The sequence below is a fragment of the Bombyx mori genome, chromosome 14, assembly GCF_030269925.1.
Source record: "Bombyx mori chromosome 14, ASM3026992v2".
NCBI lineage: Eukaryota > Metazoa > Arthropoda > Insecta > Lepidoptera > Bombycidae > Bombyx > Bombyx mori.
In genome coordinates, this window is record NC_085120.1 from 4,087,059 (window position 1) to 4,104,019 (window position 16,961).

The following is a 16,961-nucleotide window of genomic DNA, read 5'->3' on the forward strand; positions in this document are numbered from 1 at the left end:
CGAAAAAATAAAATAAAAATGAAACTCATAAATTTATGAATATAAAAGAAAACAATCATGCTCGTGCAAGTAGACGTGATTAAATACATATTAGGGTTTAATTGTGTTATTTCGCATTCTGGACGTGAGTTATTACGGCTATTAATAGTGTTATTAACATAAAATACGTGAAATCAACTCAAACAACAACAATTTGATTCAAACAGCGATGGAGATAGAAAAAATCAATAAAACAAGTAACTCTGATAGGGATCGAAATAAAAATAATCGATATTAAATCGAAGGGTGAAAAGCTGGTTTGGTTGGACATTTCGCTTAAAACGCGACATTTATCTTTGTAATTAAAAGTTCTTTTTAGTTTGTATCAGCATCAACAGTCCGATGTGTTTAATTGAGCTTCAGTTAAGTTTACACCATTCAATTAGCTGTAGAAGTATTTTGCTATGATATTTTTTCAACATTTTGAGCTTTCCTGTAAAGTTGCAAAAATGTTACATAAGCCTTTCAACCCTCGAAATAATGTGTGTACATTCAAAACAATTATTTATCGATCGCAGCTTGAACCAAATGTATGGCTGGGGTGTATAAATGAATAGAAACAATAAGTATTTTTGTGTTTCAAAATATTACAAATATCACTATTTTACTATACATACATTACATAACATTACAAAGCAAAGCTCATTATGATATGTTCTACAACATCTAAGTCAATCAGGACTGACCTGACTCAAAGGTCGAATTTTCTCGTGAATACTGTTCTCCGCCTGCCTTGCCGAAGGCGGAGGATGATCTGGAGTGGGCGGCTGTTCGTAGTGAGTCGGTGACGAAGGAACACCGACCTTCTGCCCGTCGCAATAACGCTCGCAGTCGCTCGGACTGTTCAGCGATTGTTCGTCGAGCAGACTCTCTAAGGAACTCCTCTCCTGGTTCGAGTATTTCCTTACTCGGCTCATCTCGCTTCTGTCGAACTCGTTAGGACCGAAGCTTCTCCTCAATTTCCTCCGTGGATTCTGCTCTTTTATGACGACATTTTCGTACATTGCCGTAATGGCGACGGGTTGGGGCCGCTGCTTCAAGCTAGGTCGAGGAGTCGGCACAGGAACCACTCGAAGCGAATTGTGGTTCTCCTCATATTCGGAATAAGAGAGCTTACTGTCGACGTAATGATCAACAGATCGACCGAGTCTCAGGTAATTTTTTCCACCCTGTAACAAACGAGAAAAAAATCAATAATTACTTGAACGATGGGTTTTCGATTTCGCTAGAAATAAACGATATTGTAATATAGTACTTTGTCATGGCATGTTTGTTGCAAGACCTCAATTCTACTTAAAACCTAGACCAAACCATTAAAGAAACACATAAAATAAGAACATAAAGATCTTTATGAGAACCAAAAAAAAAAGCGATAAATGATACATGATTATAGGTTATGATTCCAGCGTTACTCTTCCGGTACCTGTATATCGTCCAAATCATCCTGGCTCCTGGCATGCGGCCTGAGCTCATAGCTGTATCCAGATGAAGGGGAGTTAGCATGAGTGGGGGACACTGACAGGTTCCTCCGCGGAGGCTTCTTGGGAGGGGTGGGCTGTAAGATATATAGCTGTTAGGCCGATGTTAGGATGATGGTAAATTTAAGCTGAGGTGCATTTGAATTTGGAGTAAGCGTTGTGTTTCCATAGTTGATCAGATCAGTAATTATCTAATGTTTTCTTATTAAATATCTCAGGTTGATTAAATCCACATTGCACTACTGTCCTGAATGCATATGGTGTCCATACCACCTTTAACAATTCACTATGAGCCTACTAAGCCCTCTTACTGAGCTAAGAGTATTATTTTCGGTCCTGCCAAACTCCCTATTCGTTCGTTAAATTATCAAAATAATTAAATTAGGAATACGACCCGCAAACTGTTTTCTATTACGGTCTCATCTCGTTGACAACGGAGGAGCGAGATAAGTGCCCACAATTGAGTAATAGAGAATTTGTAAGGCAACAGGATAAGTTTGAAGCCTGGTCCATGTTATGAAATAACAGCGTCTAGCAATAGCGATCATGAGTGTAGCTTGATAGAATCTTGTTTTTTATTTATTCCTTAGTCAATTAAGCTTGGGATTTTGTGATTAACTAACAACTTTACTTTATATTTTGAGATATTTTACTGATAATAGGGCGTCTTGTGAGTCCGCATGGGTAGGTACCACCGCCCCGCCTATTTCTGCAGTGCGGCAGTAATGCCTTTCGGTTTGAAAAGCGGGGCAGCCGTTGTACTGTTACAAGTGAGACCTTAGAACTCATTTCTCAAAGTGGCCGGCGGCATTTACGTTGTAGATGTCTATGGGCTCAGGTAACCGCTCAACAGCAGGTGAGCCGTGAGCTCGTCCACCCGTCTGAGCAATAAAAAAATCAGAAGGGCATCATGTAAGTCGTCGTGGCCCAAAGGATAAGACGTCCGGTGCATTCGTATGTAGCGATGCACCGGTGTTCGAATCCCGCAGGCGGGTACCAATTTTTCTAATGAAATACGTACTCATCAAATGTTCACGATTGACTTCCACGGTGATGGAATAACATCGTGTAATAAAAACCAAACCCGCAAAATTATAATTTGCGTAATCACTGGTGGTAGGACCTATTGTGAGTCCGCACGGGTAGGTACCACCACCCCGCCTATTTCTGCCGTGAAGCAGTAATGCGTTTCGGTTCGAAGGGTGGGGTAGCCGTTGTAACTATACTGAGACCTTAGAATTTACATCTCGAGGTGGGTGGCGCATTTACGTTGTAGATGTCTATGGGCTCAGGTAACCACTCAACAGCAGGTGAGCCGTGAGCTCGTCCAACCGTCTGAGCAATAAAAAATATATCAGAAGATCATCATGTTTTTTGACACATGCGATTATCTTTTACTAAACTGACATACCAAAGACCCTCAACGGATAGCCTTTTCGTTAATAAACCATCGTCATCGATGCAACCGTATCTAATCTATGAGAGAGAAATCTAAAACTTGTGAATTGAACCATCTCTCGTGGCCCAAGTGGTCCAAGTAATTCAATATGAGCCTTGGATGAGGAGTAAATTGGCTGCAGCCGGTCACTGAATGGACAATTTTCTACGTTAAAGCGTTTCCTGAACGTTATAGCTTGCGAATACGGTTTTATTGTTATCTGCGCTAACTATTCCTTCACATTACAGTTGACCATAATTTTACAAAAACTAGTAGGCAGTCCCGCAGTAGTCGAAATTCGACTATAACTAATTGAAATTATAAGTTTGAACATTAATATTCTATTATCAGTTCTATTGTCAAAGACTATTATTATATTTCTATAATCACAGATTTCGGCAAGACTACACTATAGACAAATAATATTAAAGATAAAAAATATTAATTAACCTATTCTCAATTTGACCACAGACGTCAAGAACAAAAGTTTGACAATAAACAAAGAGTATATATATATATTATTATGGGTGTGTGTGTCAAATACATGGTAGTGTGTGTAATGTTTTTTTTATTGATTTAATGTATTTTTAACGCATATTTTAAAAAAATATTAGCATTCTGCACTCCTTCTCCATATTCGTAAAAAAGGGTACAACGTTTTTGCATCACGTATTAATATATACAGTCAAACCTGGGTAAGTGAGAACTGGATAAGTGAGAAAACTCTATAAGTGAGAGTGATAGCCAGGACCCGTCATTTTTAGCTCCTAAAACCTCTATTAGCGAGAAACAGAAACCTCTGTAAGCGAGAGTCGTTTTTTCCCTCATGGACCTCCGTAAGTGAGACTGCTACTTATCTATACCTCTATAAGCGACAGTCGAGCTTCATTTATTTATATTATTTAGGGGGAACAAATGACAAAACAAATTACAAATTTAACATCTGCTATTTTATGACAAATTCTTAAATTTCGTGGAACCTTTTAACATTGTTTTTGTATTCTTTTCTCGTCAATATAGAACCTATTTTATTTCGTGGAACTAAATAACGTTGTTATTTTATCGCATTCTTTTCGAATGGACACGTGTCCCTGTGTACCGTCCTGTTTGTCGGACTTACTCAGTTTATCATTAATCAATTGCGAGGGAAAGTTCTGTTCTGCATCATGTCAAAACGGAAAATTAAAGTACTGTCATTAAGTGATAAACTTAAAATAGGGAATGCGTTTGAATCCGGAAAATCGCGAAATGAAATTCAGAGGGTGCATTAGCGAGAAACTCGGGTTAGTGAGAAACCTCTATAAGCGAGAATGAAATTATGCTCCCTTGAACTCTCGCTTATCCAGGTTTGACTGTAGTATTATATAGATATCCATCGTATAGTTTATAACAATTACAGATATTTCGGATTACAATAAAAAATACAATTACGTATTGAATATTAGTAAAGGACATATAAGAATAATTTTGCAGATAACCGAACATACATATTATGTCTAACTGAAGCTTCCATAATTATAGATGGATTTATTTTAACATGTAATGTTGTAACGCATATCGTTTCATCGCTCGCGTGTTTCGTTCGCTAATGCGCCCCAGTTCTTAGCGGAGAATGCTGGCCTATATCTCGTGTTTACAAATCGTCTAATTGCTGTATGTTCGACTACTTGTTTATTATTAAAACTGCAGATGTTTAATTTTTGGTCTTATTTTTATTATTTAACATAGATTTTTTTTTACGTTTAGACTGCACGTGTCGAGTTTCCTTTTTAGTTTTCCGATTCGGGAACTTCAAGATAATTATTTTTGAAAGAAAAAAAGTGTTGTTACCTGGAGCTGGGAAATATATATGTTTTTTTATACGACTAGTGGTCCACTGGTAGTCAAAATTCGACTATAACTAATGGAAATTATAAGTTTGTACACTATTATGATTCTATTGTCAAAGACTATTAAATACTTCTTTAATCACAGATTTCGTCAAAACTACACTTTAGACAAATATTAATAAAGAGAAAACAATATTTAATCTATTCTCAATTTGACCTACTATAACTGACAGACTGCAAAGAAAAGTTTGACAATAAACAAATAGTAGGTATGCGTGTGTGCGTCAAATACATAGTAGTGTGTGTAATGTTTTTTTTATTGATTTAATGAATTTTTCAGGCATAATTTATAAAATATTAACATTCTGCACTCCTTCTTCATGTTCTCTATGTGTGGGAAATTCCATACTCCTCCGTCCGCGCAATTTTCGTAAAAAGGGATACAAAGTTTTTCCTTCACGTATTAATATATAGATTTTTAGTTACGACGGAGCATCACCACCGGATTTCACTAGTGATGATTAAGTTTGAATTGTTAAATTATTCTTTAGATATTATTAATAAAAAATACGCATTCTTATGTACAATTATAATATTTGTCGTAAAGTAACAGATAAGAGATCTCCCGTTGGAAACGCCAACTCGTTTACGCAATATTACTAAAATACAACGTGGTGTATCGTGCGAACTTATTTCCCTTGTACAGTTCATTCGAATTCACGATTATAACGCAATTGTGGAAATCAATTTTGCAATAATTGGCGTGTTATTTTTTTTGTACGGAAATAAAAAAAAATTTTTTTTTTTTTCAAATTACGGGTTGCTTTTTTTTTATTATCGCATCAATGTTTCGATTTTGGTCGTTTGCAAATCAGTTAGCTATAAATAATTAGTTTAGTACCGTTGATCGAAATTCTCATCTATATCTATACTAATATTATAAAGAGGAAAGATTTGTTTGTTTGTTTGTTTCGAATAGGCTCCGAAACTACTGGACCGATTTGAAAAATTATTTTTCCATTAGAAGCCGACATTGTCCCTGATGAACATAGGCTACTTTTTTTTTTTTTTTTTTTTTTTCATGTGTGTTTTAATGTTTTCGAAGCGAAGCGAGGGCGGGTCGCTAGTCATATTTATTTAGATTATCATAATAATCGACAGCCTAAGATTTAGTTTCTTATTATGTATTACGTTCTCTTTTTTGTTATGTTTTATTAACATTTGAGAATAGAAAAACTGACAATTTTAAATTGGTTTTATTGATATCACTAAAACTCCTTAATAGCTAGTAAACAACAACAGAAATGATTGACAGATTGACGAACCGAAGAGAAAATTGTACTTAGCTATCTTTGATTACTCATGTAAGTATGAATAATTATTTTCTTTGAGCAATATGTAATAGTACGCTATACTAGTTGTAACACCAATTTCAATCACTCAATCATAAATTTACCAAAAGGAACTGTTCAAGACACGTAATAATCCTTACAAAGCATTCTAGCTCATCAAAAATTTAATTACCCATAAACAAATTACAAAGACATGAAATTTCCCCGAAGACAAAATACATCAAAGGGCCTGAGTTTAAATCGGACACAGAGAGCGAACAGGTCAAGACGACGTACGTTAAAGAGGCGCCATGCTTGCGTTAATTTGTTAGGGAGACGAGGATATGTTAGCCGTGACCGATTGGGAGTGTTTGATTTGATAAAGTGTATACGGAATACATTAGGCGGGATGTCACTTTGAATAGCGTATGTGCCTGAGGCCTTCTTGAGCGACTTGGTGTAGATTGAGTTTTAAATAAACACTACAAAGACGCAGGTAAATTAGCACGTCATTAGTATTGGGGAAAGTAATATATATTTTTTTAGTTCAATTTCCATTACAATACTACTTCTATAAATTACTATTCTATATTTATTAATTTCTATTTTCTTCTGCCTCTTGTGAGTCCGCACGGGTAGGTACCACCACCCTGCTTATTTCTGCCGTGAAGCAATAATCCGTTTCGGTTTGAAAGGTCGTTGTAACTATACTGAGACCTTAGAACTTAAATCTCAAGGTAGGTGGCGCATTTACGTTGTAGATGTCTATGGGCTCCAGTAACCACTTAACACCATGTGGGCTGTGAGCTTGTCCACACATAATCATTCTCCTGCCCTTCTCCCAGTCACCTATGGTCGGCGCAACATGTTCTCTCCTTCCATACTCCTCTATCATATACCATCTCTTCGCTCACTCCTTTCCTACACATATCGTCTCTCACGCAATCCATGCATTTCTTTTTAGGTCTACCTCTTCCTCTATAACCTTCGACATCGTCCACATATAAAAAAAAAACTTTATATAAATCGTATATTAAAACCTGATGTTAATAGTATAAAAACTCTAAATTCTAATAGTACGGAACAAATCTATAATAAAAAACACAAATAATTTTCTTAAGAAATCGGTTTTGCGTAGAAAAGGAGGAGTTATTTAATCTGAGGAATTATTCGAGATGATACCGGCATCTCGTTTTTACCACCGCACCGCCCGCCACCGGAGTAGAGTTCATCCATACTACCTGGAGCCACTGCGGTCATCCACAGTGCGCTTCCAGAGATCTTTTTTGCCACGTACCATCCGGCTATGGAATGAGCTCCCCTCCACGGTGTTTCCCGAGCGCTATGACATGTCCTTCAAACGAGGCTTATGGAGAGTATTAAGCGGTAGGCAGCGGCTTGGCTCTGCCCCTGGCATTGCTGAAGTCCATGAGCGACGGTAACCACTCACCATCAGGTGGTCCGTATGCTCGTCTGCCTACAAGGACAATAAAAAAAAAAAAATTAAAAAAAAATATCGTAATTCCCAAATTCATAACTATATTTTCAAGATAGTTTTTCTATCGTTTAATTTCAAACGATAACCTAAAAAAATTTTTTATAAAATCACTGTTCTATTTCTCAAGGCATTTCAATTTCTTAATATCTATCTTTACGAATACATACTTCATGCAATTTGATGGCCGAGTTACCTATTTAGCAGCGAATTTAAAACCATGTGTTTACAACTACATAGTTATCAATTAGTTCTAAGGCACATCTCACATCTGGGCAAAGCACATGGAGTTGTGTCGTAAGCATCAACAAATATACTAGGATATATATAAATAGATTCTATTGTGTCGGATAAAAACAGCCGATGACTGAGAAAAACCCTTGTTTCGTAACATTATGGGATGCGCTTTGAACAAATAAACGAATTGTCAAGGTGATAGATGGGATGTTTTACTCAGCATCTTATCCGATGGAAGTTGTTTTTAAATTGTTCCATCGAGAAATCGTGCCTTCATTGGTAAAACTTTATAACATTTAATATAGTTTAATAACCTCATGGCCTGATGTTAGTGGTTATTGGAACCCATTGACGTAATGCCATCTACCCTGAGAAATGAAGTCGAGCAATAGCAACTAGCTATTGCTAGGCTTTATTAAGCCAAACAAAACTTATAAAATAGGAGAAAACAGTCACTGTTAATGGAACCAAAAATAACAATTACTTAGATGGTAGATCAAATATTAGGATCATCAAGAATATTGATTTTTTTTATATTCAAGTACCTTTTGCAACATCTCGACTAAAGGAAGCTATAATATCAAACTACAAGAAACGCGAGAAGTTGGAATAGCCCGTTAGACTACCAGCGAATAGGAAGAAAAAAAACACGCAATAAGAAAACAAAACAAAATTCCGTCGTAGTGAGCGAAGCGTGTTTTCAACTAGCTGAAATACACGATTGGTCCCGTTGGATACGTGCCAAACATCCGTCACTCGCTTATTTCTGTGGAAGCATACAAAAGTGTCAATGATGAAAACATTCGCGACGGCGAAAATAACTTTTGGTTCTAACGTTCGGCTTTTGGCTGTGACCCTGACATTAGTCACATCGTTTGGACAAGCCTGGAACTGTGTTAAAATTTAAGTTTTCAAATTCTTCATAATAATAAACTCGCATACCATCATATCTTCATACCATCAATCTAATCTTCTGTCTAACGTTTCTCTTCTACTCAATTAACTTCGAGCATCAAACTTCCGAACCTTCGCAATTCTAAACCACATCAACCATCTAATTCTTAATTTATCGAATGCAACTTCCCTTTGCTCAAATCACGCCACTCGACTATTAGAAATTTTGTTTAAAGGAAAATTGCGTCAAATCCTCATATTGAGGGTTGCCGGACGCTAGTTCGCATTAGTATACATACCTATATCGAAATGTGTGGAAAAAAGGAAATTGCTTAATACTACACAAATTAATAAATCATACTGGATTTTTTTACCATTATTTTTAATTAAAAGGTTTACACTTTAATAGTAGGATATTCCTGAAGCCTCGGATAAGAACAAGAACGAATCGATAATGGCCTCAACTTCTATATAGTTTACAGGCTCTATAAATGGTACCACTGAATATTAGGTACTGTTGGTAGGACCTCTTGTGAGTCCGCACGGGTAGGTACCACCGCCCTGTCTATTTCAGCCCTAAAGCAGTAATGCGTTTCGGTTTGAAGGGTGGGGCAACCGATGTAACTATACTGAGAACTTAGAACTTATATCTCACGGTGGGTGGAGCATTTGCGTTGATAGATGTCTATCGTAGATGTCTATGGGCTCCAGTAACCACTTAACACCAGGTGGGCTGTGAGCTCGTCCACCAATCTAAGCTGTAAAAAAATGTTGAGGAGGGCATTTGACTGCTCAATGCAGAGTGAATGAAGGCATTCAAAATTATATCCATACCATAATTAACATTTGGGCATTCATCTGCTGACTTCTAACTTAAACAAATGTTTGATTTGAACGATTCTTATCGCCGCTTTTATATCTCAGGTGGATTAAGTACCTGCATAATTAGGTCATCATAAAACTGAACATTTCTCAACCAGAAAGGGTGACTGTTTATTCCTTTTTAAAATTAATTATTCCTTTTCTTTGTTTCTCCTGGTTTAAAATTCAGAAATCTTAGTCGCCGTAGTCTAAAGGATAAGTCATCTGGTATCAAGCGATGTGACTGCGTCGGTGATTAAACTCCGCTGTCAGATATAGATACCAATTTTTTCTAAAGAAAAATGTACTCAGCACGTGTTCACGAATGACTTTCACGATGAAGGACGGTGGAAAGGTGTTATAAAAATCAAACCTATAAATGATCCTATAATATCAATTAGCGATGTTCCTGGTTGCAGAGCGTATTTTATAGCTAGTCTGGTTAAATACCAACATGCTGCTTATATCTGCCGCGAAGACGTGCTTGGTTAAAAGATAAGACAGCCCTTATAAAAACATACTTATACAATAATAATTCAGGATTCCATCTTTTATCTCTTGGTTAGTTAACGTGTTAATTTTTTCATATAAAATACGTATATTTTTAGAGGAAGTATTCAACACTGAATATGATACCCTCGTTACTAGTTCTAAAAATAAACAGTATGATGTCTGTGAATGGTATTTTTCTAATCAATCTTAATGAATGTGACAATCGTGACATCAATCATTTACCAAGTTAATTTGATATGAGATCATGATTTATACATATATACTCGTATGTATTAATTTTATTTCTAAATCTACTGGTGATAGAATGTATTATCTATACTAATATTATAAAGAGGAAAGATTTGTTTGTTTGTTTGTTTCGAATAGGCTCCGAAACTACTGGACCGATTTGAAAAATTCTTTTTCCATTAGAAGCCGACATTGTCCCTGATGAACATAGGCTACTTTTTTTAAAAAAATATTTTATTTTATTTTTTTGGTTTCATGTGTGTTTTAATGTTTCCGAAGCGAAGCGAGGGCGGGTCGCTAGTTATATTATAAGACCGCGTCACCGGGATCAGATCAAACGAATATTTTTTTGCTAATTGGCGTAAAGAAGGATAAAAGACGATGCAATGTTATTGACTTCCAATCTATACTTCAAAGTCGGCGTTGACATTCGCTTTTTGGTGGCCGTAATAACCACTTAGCATTATTTGAAGAATCAGCTTATCGACCAAATAAAGAACCATAAAAAATATATCAGAAATTTCATATAACCAATCTCAAAGTTCACGTACCATCTGCCATTACGTTTTTGTACGACGCATTATTTGCGTCTGACACGTGATCCAAGAAAAATTTAAATAGGTTAACGCAGACCTTGACACCAATATTTTTTAAACAATAGAACATTAGCGCTGCTTTAGCTATTAGGTGTACACAAATTATTTTTAACTTGTTATCGTCGGCTTGTATACGGAATGCTAAATATTGAGAGAAATGTATCGACTTTACAAATACTATTAATATGTTGATTCCAGCTCTCTTCTTCTTATCCTACTAGGTGAGGTCAGCACAGGTAATTTTTCTATTCCATTCTCTTCTAGCAGCCGTCATCTCAACACTCACTCCTCTCTCTCTGTCATATCGTCATTCACACACTCCATCCATGTCTTCTTCGGTCGACCTCTTCCCCCTCTACTTTGCACTAACATTTCCATACATCTCCCAGTCACATGCATCTTCTCTCTACGTTGATTTCACATTCATGATAAAACATTATACAAAATCAACCCGCTATTTAAGGATAGACTATAATAAATAAAAAGTCAGAGTCCTAAATTTTCAATGCTGGAATAACTGAGCCACCTTCTCCATGAGTCATTTAGGTATTCTGTGAAGCGAGCCAAGACCTCTAGTAGAAGACAGTATCTAATATAATTTATAATAGTAAGAATATTTATGAGAAATTAGGTCAAAATTTCATTTGTCAAAATAACTTTGGAAAAACAACATTTTACTTTCTACGAACTACAACACGCTATTGTCTATTTGAAAGATGCAGACAGGAACGTGGTGGTGGCCAGGGTAAATTCACAAATGGGCGTCTTCATCAGTGTCTTAATTTGTTACGTACCATCCGGCTATGGAATGAGCTCCCCTCCACGGTGTTTCCCGAGCGCTATGACATGTCCTTCTTCAAAAGAGGCTTGTGGAGAGTATCAAGGGGTAGGCAGGCATCGAATAACCTACCAATTAGCGTATATATACAAGAACAATAGTTTTCTGTCAGTGTCATAATTAATACATAGGGTATCCCATCAATTAAGGTACACAGACAAGAACAATAGATTATTGACAAACACGCACTTCATCTTATGTTTAGAAGGAAAATACCGTTCGCGTAAAGCTGAAATACTCCTTCAGGCTACCGGCAAAAGGGTAGGGAGAGAAAGAAACAATAAACCAATAATTTAATAAAATTACGTGTTCAATCTTGAATCCATGACGCGGTTATGTTTTACCTACTGCCACGTCCGTCGAATACACGCCCAGCAGATGTTCCATCCTCTACTATACTTTAAATAGTTTACTTATTTATTTCCAAACATTCATTATACATAAGGACCAATCTGGAGTCCCTTCTATACAAGTGATCATAAATTTTGTGTACCATTAAACTAATAACTTTTTTATAACCTCTGTTAATTTTTTTTCCTACCTAATCTGATAGCCTTGAGAAGCTATGTCAGCGTAACCGGGCGAGTAGGTGAGTTCACGGGGCTCAAACCGGGAGTGTTGCTAACCCTGACCCTAGCAAGAGCAGTGCTTCGCAAAATCTACCACCGGATCGGAAACGCGACCCACTGAGAAGATCCGGCGAGAAACTCAGTGGGCTGTGTCTATGGGTTAATTTACTCGTCGAGCCCTTCGTCGCAAGCGACGGGTTCGACGAGGTCGGTGACTGGTGCTTGTGGTGCCTAAAAGCACCGTTAATGGATCGGGAGGATCCGTAATGACGTGTTTAGGGCGACGTCGACTGTTTACCATTCGGTCCGCGGGATCGGGTATGACAAGTGATCATAAATCTTATGTACCATTGAACTAATAACTATTTTATAACCTCTGTGTTATTATCGATTAGTTCTATAACTTTCTGATACTTTTATAATTGCTGCTAGGACCTCTTGTGAGTCCGCACGGTTGGGTACCACCACCCTGCCTATATCAGCCGTGAAGCAGTAATCCGTTTCGGTTTGAAGGGTGGGGCAGCCGTTGTAACTTTACTCAGATGTTAGAACTCATATCTCAAGATTGGTGGCGGCATTTACGTTATAGATGTCTATGGGCTCCAGTAACACAAGGTGGGCTGCGAGCTCGTCCACCCACCTATGTAATAAAAAAAATACGACAGTTGGCACGAAGGCATTAAAGCTGTGTATATTTTCACGTGTCTATTTTACATACCACGGCAACGGTGGCCATGACCGGATGCAATTGAGAGGACACCGACACATATTTTGTTATTGTCACCAATAATAATACCCCCAAATGATATCAGTTTTTAAATTCATACGAGTGAAAAGCCGAGGTATTTCGTTGTTGCCAATAATTTGGTTATAAATAAAACGAGGCTACGTAACAAAAAAAAACAACAAAATGAATTGTTTTTCATGGATTCTATTTTCAACAACATTAACTACATTTTCCCACAACTGTTCTACTTATTTCGAGTTTTAGTTAAACTTTTCGAACCACGCAGGTAGTTCTTGAGAGACGAGTTTAAAAAAAAAAAACTTACACTGTATGTACACAGAGCACAGTCCATCCAACACACAAGAAACACACTACACAAAAACTATACACAAACTAACCACTAAACTTTCACTGTGTTTTATTGAGCGCGATTATTGTCGCGGTAAGTCGACGAAGAGCGCGAACGCCTCCACCGAACACATGCGCGCCGAACCGACTGACCGCCCGAATTCTTTACATTTTAACTCTCAGCACACTTCAACGTAGGGCTGGCACGACACATGGTTGTCTACTTCAAGGGGTTTTTATTACACGACCCAAACATGATACTGATACGGACTGTAACTATACTTGAGACCTTAGAACTTATATCTCAAGATGGGGGGCGCATTAACGTTGTGGATGTCTATGGGCTCCAGTAACCACTTAACACCAGGTGCGCTGTGAGCTCGTTCACCCGACTAAGCAATAAGTTTTAAAAAAAAACTGCCTATAATGAGGGTAGACAGATTTGTCTGGACCTAACCTCTAAACCACAGTCTAACCCGTGATTATATCTTGCAACAAAGCCGATATATCGGAAACTCATGAATAAATTCGTAAAATACCCATAAACACTATTTTCGAATCTACTTTAAAAAATATACAGCACTTAGGAAATATCGAGAAACTTAAAACTATGTCTACAATTTTCATGACCAAACCTTAATTTTCTTATAATACGCGATATTCGGATCAAATATCCACTTATTCCAACATAATAGTTGTCTTCAATTATTGTTTCTTATAAGAAATGGATGTGTAAGTTCGCGACTGCATTACCATTACAACGCACTGAATGACATGGACATTTGAAACAATCGACTGTCGTATTCGCACTGTTTCAGTTCACTGTAGAAAACTAAGACTAAACTTTTTTGTAAGAGGACAATATAATTTAAATATTTAAAAAAACCATATCGTTAATAAAAATCAGAATGATGCTTGAATCAAAAGTTCGTCCTTGCATTAAAGATTGAAGAAAATAAATCGGGTGTGGCGTTCCTAAATATTTATAGGCTAAACCTTATTTATTGATGAAGCAATTAATGTTTTAATCGTAAAATATAACGATACCGCAATCAAAAATTGAAGTAGTTCAATAAAAAAATATAATCGACGATCGCGACCCTACAAAAAAACATGGGAATACCAGAAGATTTTTTAAAGTAAATTTATTAGGCAAGCGTACATCTGAACTAGATGTTTTATTTAGTACCCAGCCTTACGATGACAACAACTGACAAGCAGTTCACCTGACGCTAATTGTCATTCAGGACGCATAATAAAAAAATTGTCAACTGTAATGACACGCTAAACAAATGAGTAAACGAATATTATATATATATATATATATATATATCATGTGAATAAACTCTTTCTCGCAATCTAGCGATTAAGAGGAGCGTGTGATATCACCGGTCTCCGAATGCGTCGTATAAATAGGGCATGGCTTGAAATCTGTGTGGATGAAGCGATAATATTGAAAGTCTCGACGTAGTATATAATAGTAGTATATAATAAATAATACGGGTGATTAGGTTACTAATTAAAAAAAGGTAATAGTTTGATATGTCTGATAAATTCTGTGAAAAAAATATGTTTCTCGTGGGCTATGACATGTCCTTCTTTAAACGAGGCTTGCGAAGAGTACTCAACGGTGGGAAGCCTGCTGTGGTGGGTGCCCCTAGCATTACTGAAACACTATCAGGTGGATAGTGTGCTCATCTGCCAACAGAGGCTTATAAAAACTTCCTAAGCCTTCATGTTAATCAACCCGAGTGTTTCGAGTTCGGACTGCAGCGATTTTGTAACGAGCACTAACAAAGCAATAAAACTTTATGACTGCAGTCACGAAAACACGTAAGCACCAATTATAATAAGGGTACGGTAGTAGGAAGTACGTGTTACCGTTAGATGACCCTTGAATGTTCGGAATCGGGTAACACCGAATCAATCAGGCCTCATACCATGAGCTATCAGAATATTTATAAACGATTCAATCTTTTGCGGATTTTACTCATTAATCTATACTAATATTATAAAGAGGAAACATTTGTTTGTTTGTTTGTATTGAATAGGCTCCGAAACTACTGAACCGATTTGAAAAATTATTTCACTGTTTGGAAGCTACACTATTCCCGAGTGACATAGGCTATAATCTTTATTGAAAAAAATTAGAGATCCTTACTAAAACTCCAATAATGTAACCCAAGATTTAAAAAAATTACCTATAAAATTCTTTACATCGCGTGCCCTGCGAAAACTATTGATGATAGAATAAAATAATGTACTACGACTTTGTAAAACACATTAATTATCATTTACAAAAAGTGTCGCGACAGCATAATATGTCTAACTATTATAGTTATGCAGCAATAGGTGATATTTTAGTTTAAAAAATAAAACAACGTCAAATATCGTTGAAATTTTTGTTAAAGATCCGAGTGGATCCGGAGCGGGCCGCTAGTAAGCTATATGGTTGGTTGTCTTGAGAGACGTTTCAAATCTCCAATTAGCAACCGAGCTGTCGGCTCAGTAGCTTAGGAACCTGATTGTGCAAGAATATTTAGTTTGCCATCAAATTACCCTGTAAGATTGGTCCTCGATAACTTCTTTGTTTAACGCATATTTTCATTCGGGTTGAAAAAAAGAGCACATTGACCAGCTAAACGCCCGATAAGTATTTGCGTCATATTTTCATTGTTTTCCTGTTTCATTTTTTATATCATGAAAAGAATGTGAGATTAAAACATTTTCACAAAAAGCACGCGTCGCGTCTGTCAATAGCACTGTTACACGACTCTGCCATGCGTCTTATCTAATCCAGGCATGAATTTTTACAATGTTTAACTGGACCTAAATTAATTTAAAATGCTTCAAGAACAAAGTTGTATTGCGAGCGACGAACGTTGAATCGACGTCATCAGCGCCATGTGTTTCGATATTGTTTTATTATTATTTATTTCTCACGAACTTTTTACTCGGTTTTAGAGGATGTTGTTTGTATTTAGATATTTTCAACCGATTAAGCAGATTAGACTTCAAGTTGCCATCTACTTTGATGACAATAGACACGAGTTTCTTCTCAAACAAACCGAAAGATGCTTTCCAAAGTGTGATTCTTTCTCTTTACTTTGCAACAAATTAGGTAAGTTTTTTTGATATTGCGTAGATACCGGATCCTATGGACATCACTACGTGAATACCACCACCCACCTTGAGACAAGAGGTATAACGGCTGTCGAACCCACGAAACTGGAACGCATGAGTCCATCAGAGCAGATTTGGCTGAGTGGTGGTACCTAACCGTGTGAGCTCATATGCCGCCTACTACGAGTATCAATAGATTCATTCAAAAGCTTTTTTCATTGCATATACGAGTACTATACTCTATTCCAATTCCGAACTCCTATCAGACAGATGTTATTATTATGTTATTGTGTGTGTGAATTAATTTTGTATAATGATTTAGATTGATTGTGTATTTTTTAAATGATGTTTAGGATGATGACCAAAAAATGATTATTATTTCAAATTATGCATCATAACGTGAAGAGATACGGTTTA

At 36.7% G+C, this 16,961-nt stretch overlaps 1 protein-coding gene across 6 annotated transcripts in view; it reads right to left on the reverse strand.

The window, feature by feature from the left end:
* The window catches only part of LOC101743013 (ankyrin repeat and sterile alpha motif domain-containing protein 1B), a 181,218-nt gene that overhangs the window by 119,496 nt on the left and 44,761 nt on the right, over window positions 1–16,961 (reverse strand). For 3 of the 6 annotated variants that reach the window (XM_012697209.4, XM_038015273.2, XM_038015274.2), the window contains exons 9-10: window positions 1,463–1,594; window positions 726–1,208 (exon numbers count right to left, since the gene is read on the reverse strand). In XM_012697209.4, the coding sequence (XP_012552663.2) occupies window positions 726–1,208; window positions 1,463–1,594 (615 nt within the window). The remainder of the gene's footprint in view (window positions 1–725; window positions 1,209–1,462; window positions 1,595–16,961) is intronic. The other 3 variants (XM_062672016.1, XM_038015275.2, XM_062672015.1) reach the window with 1 other exon arrangement.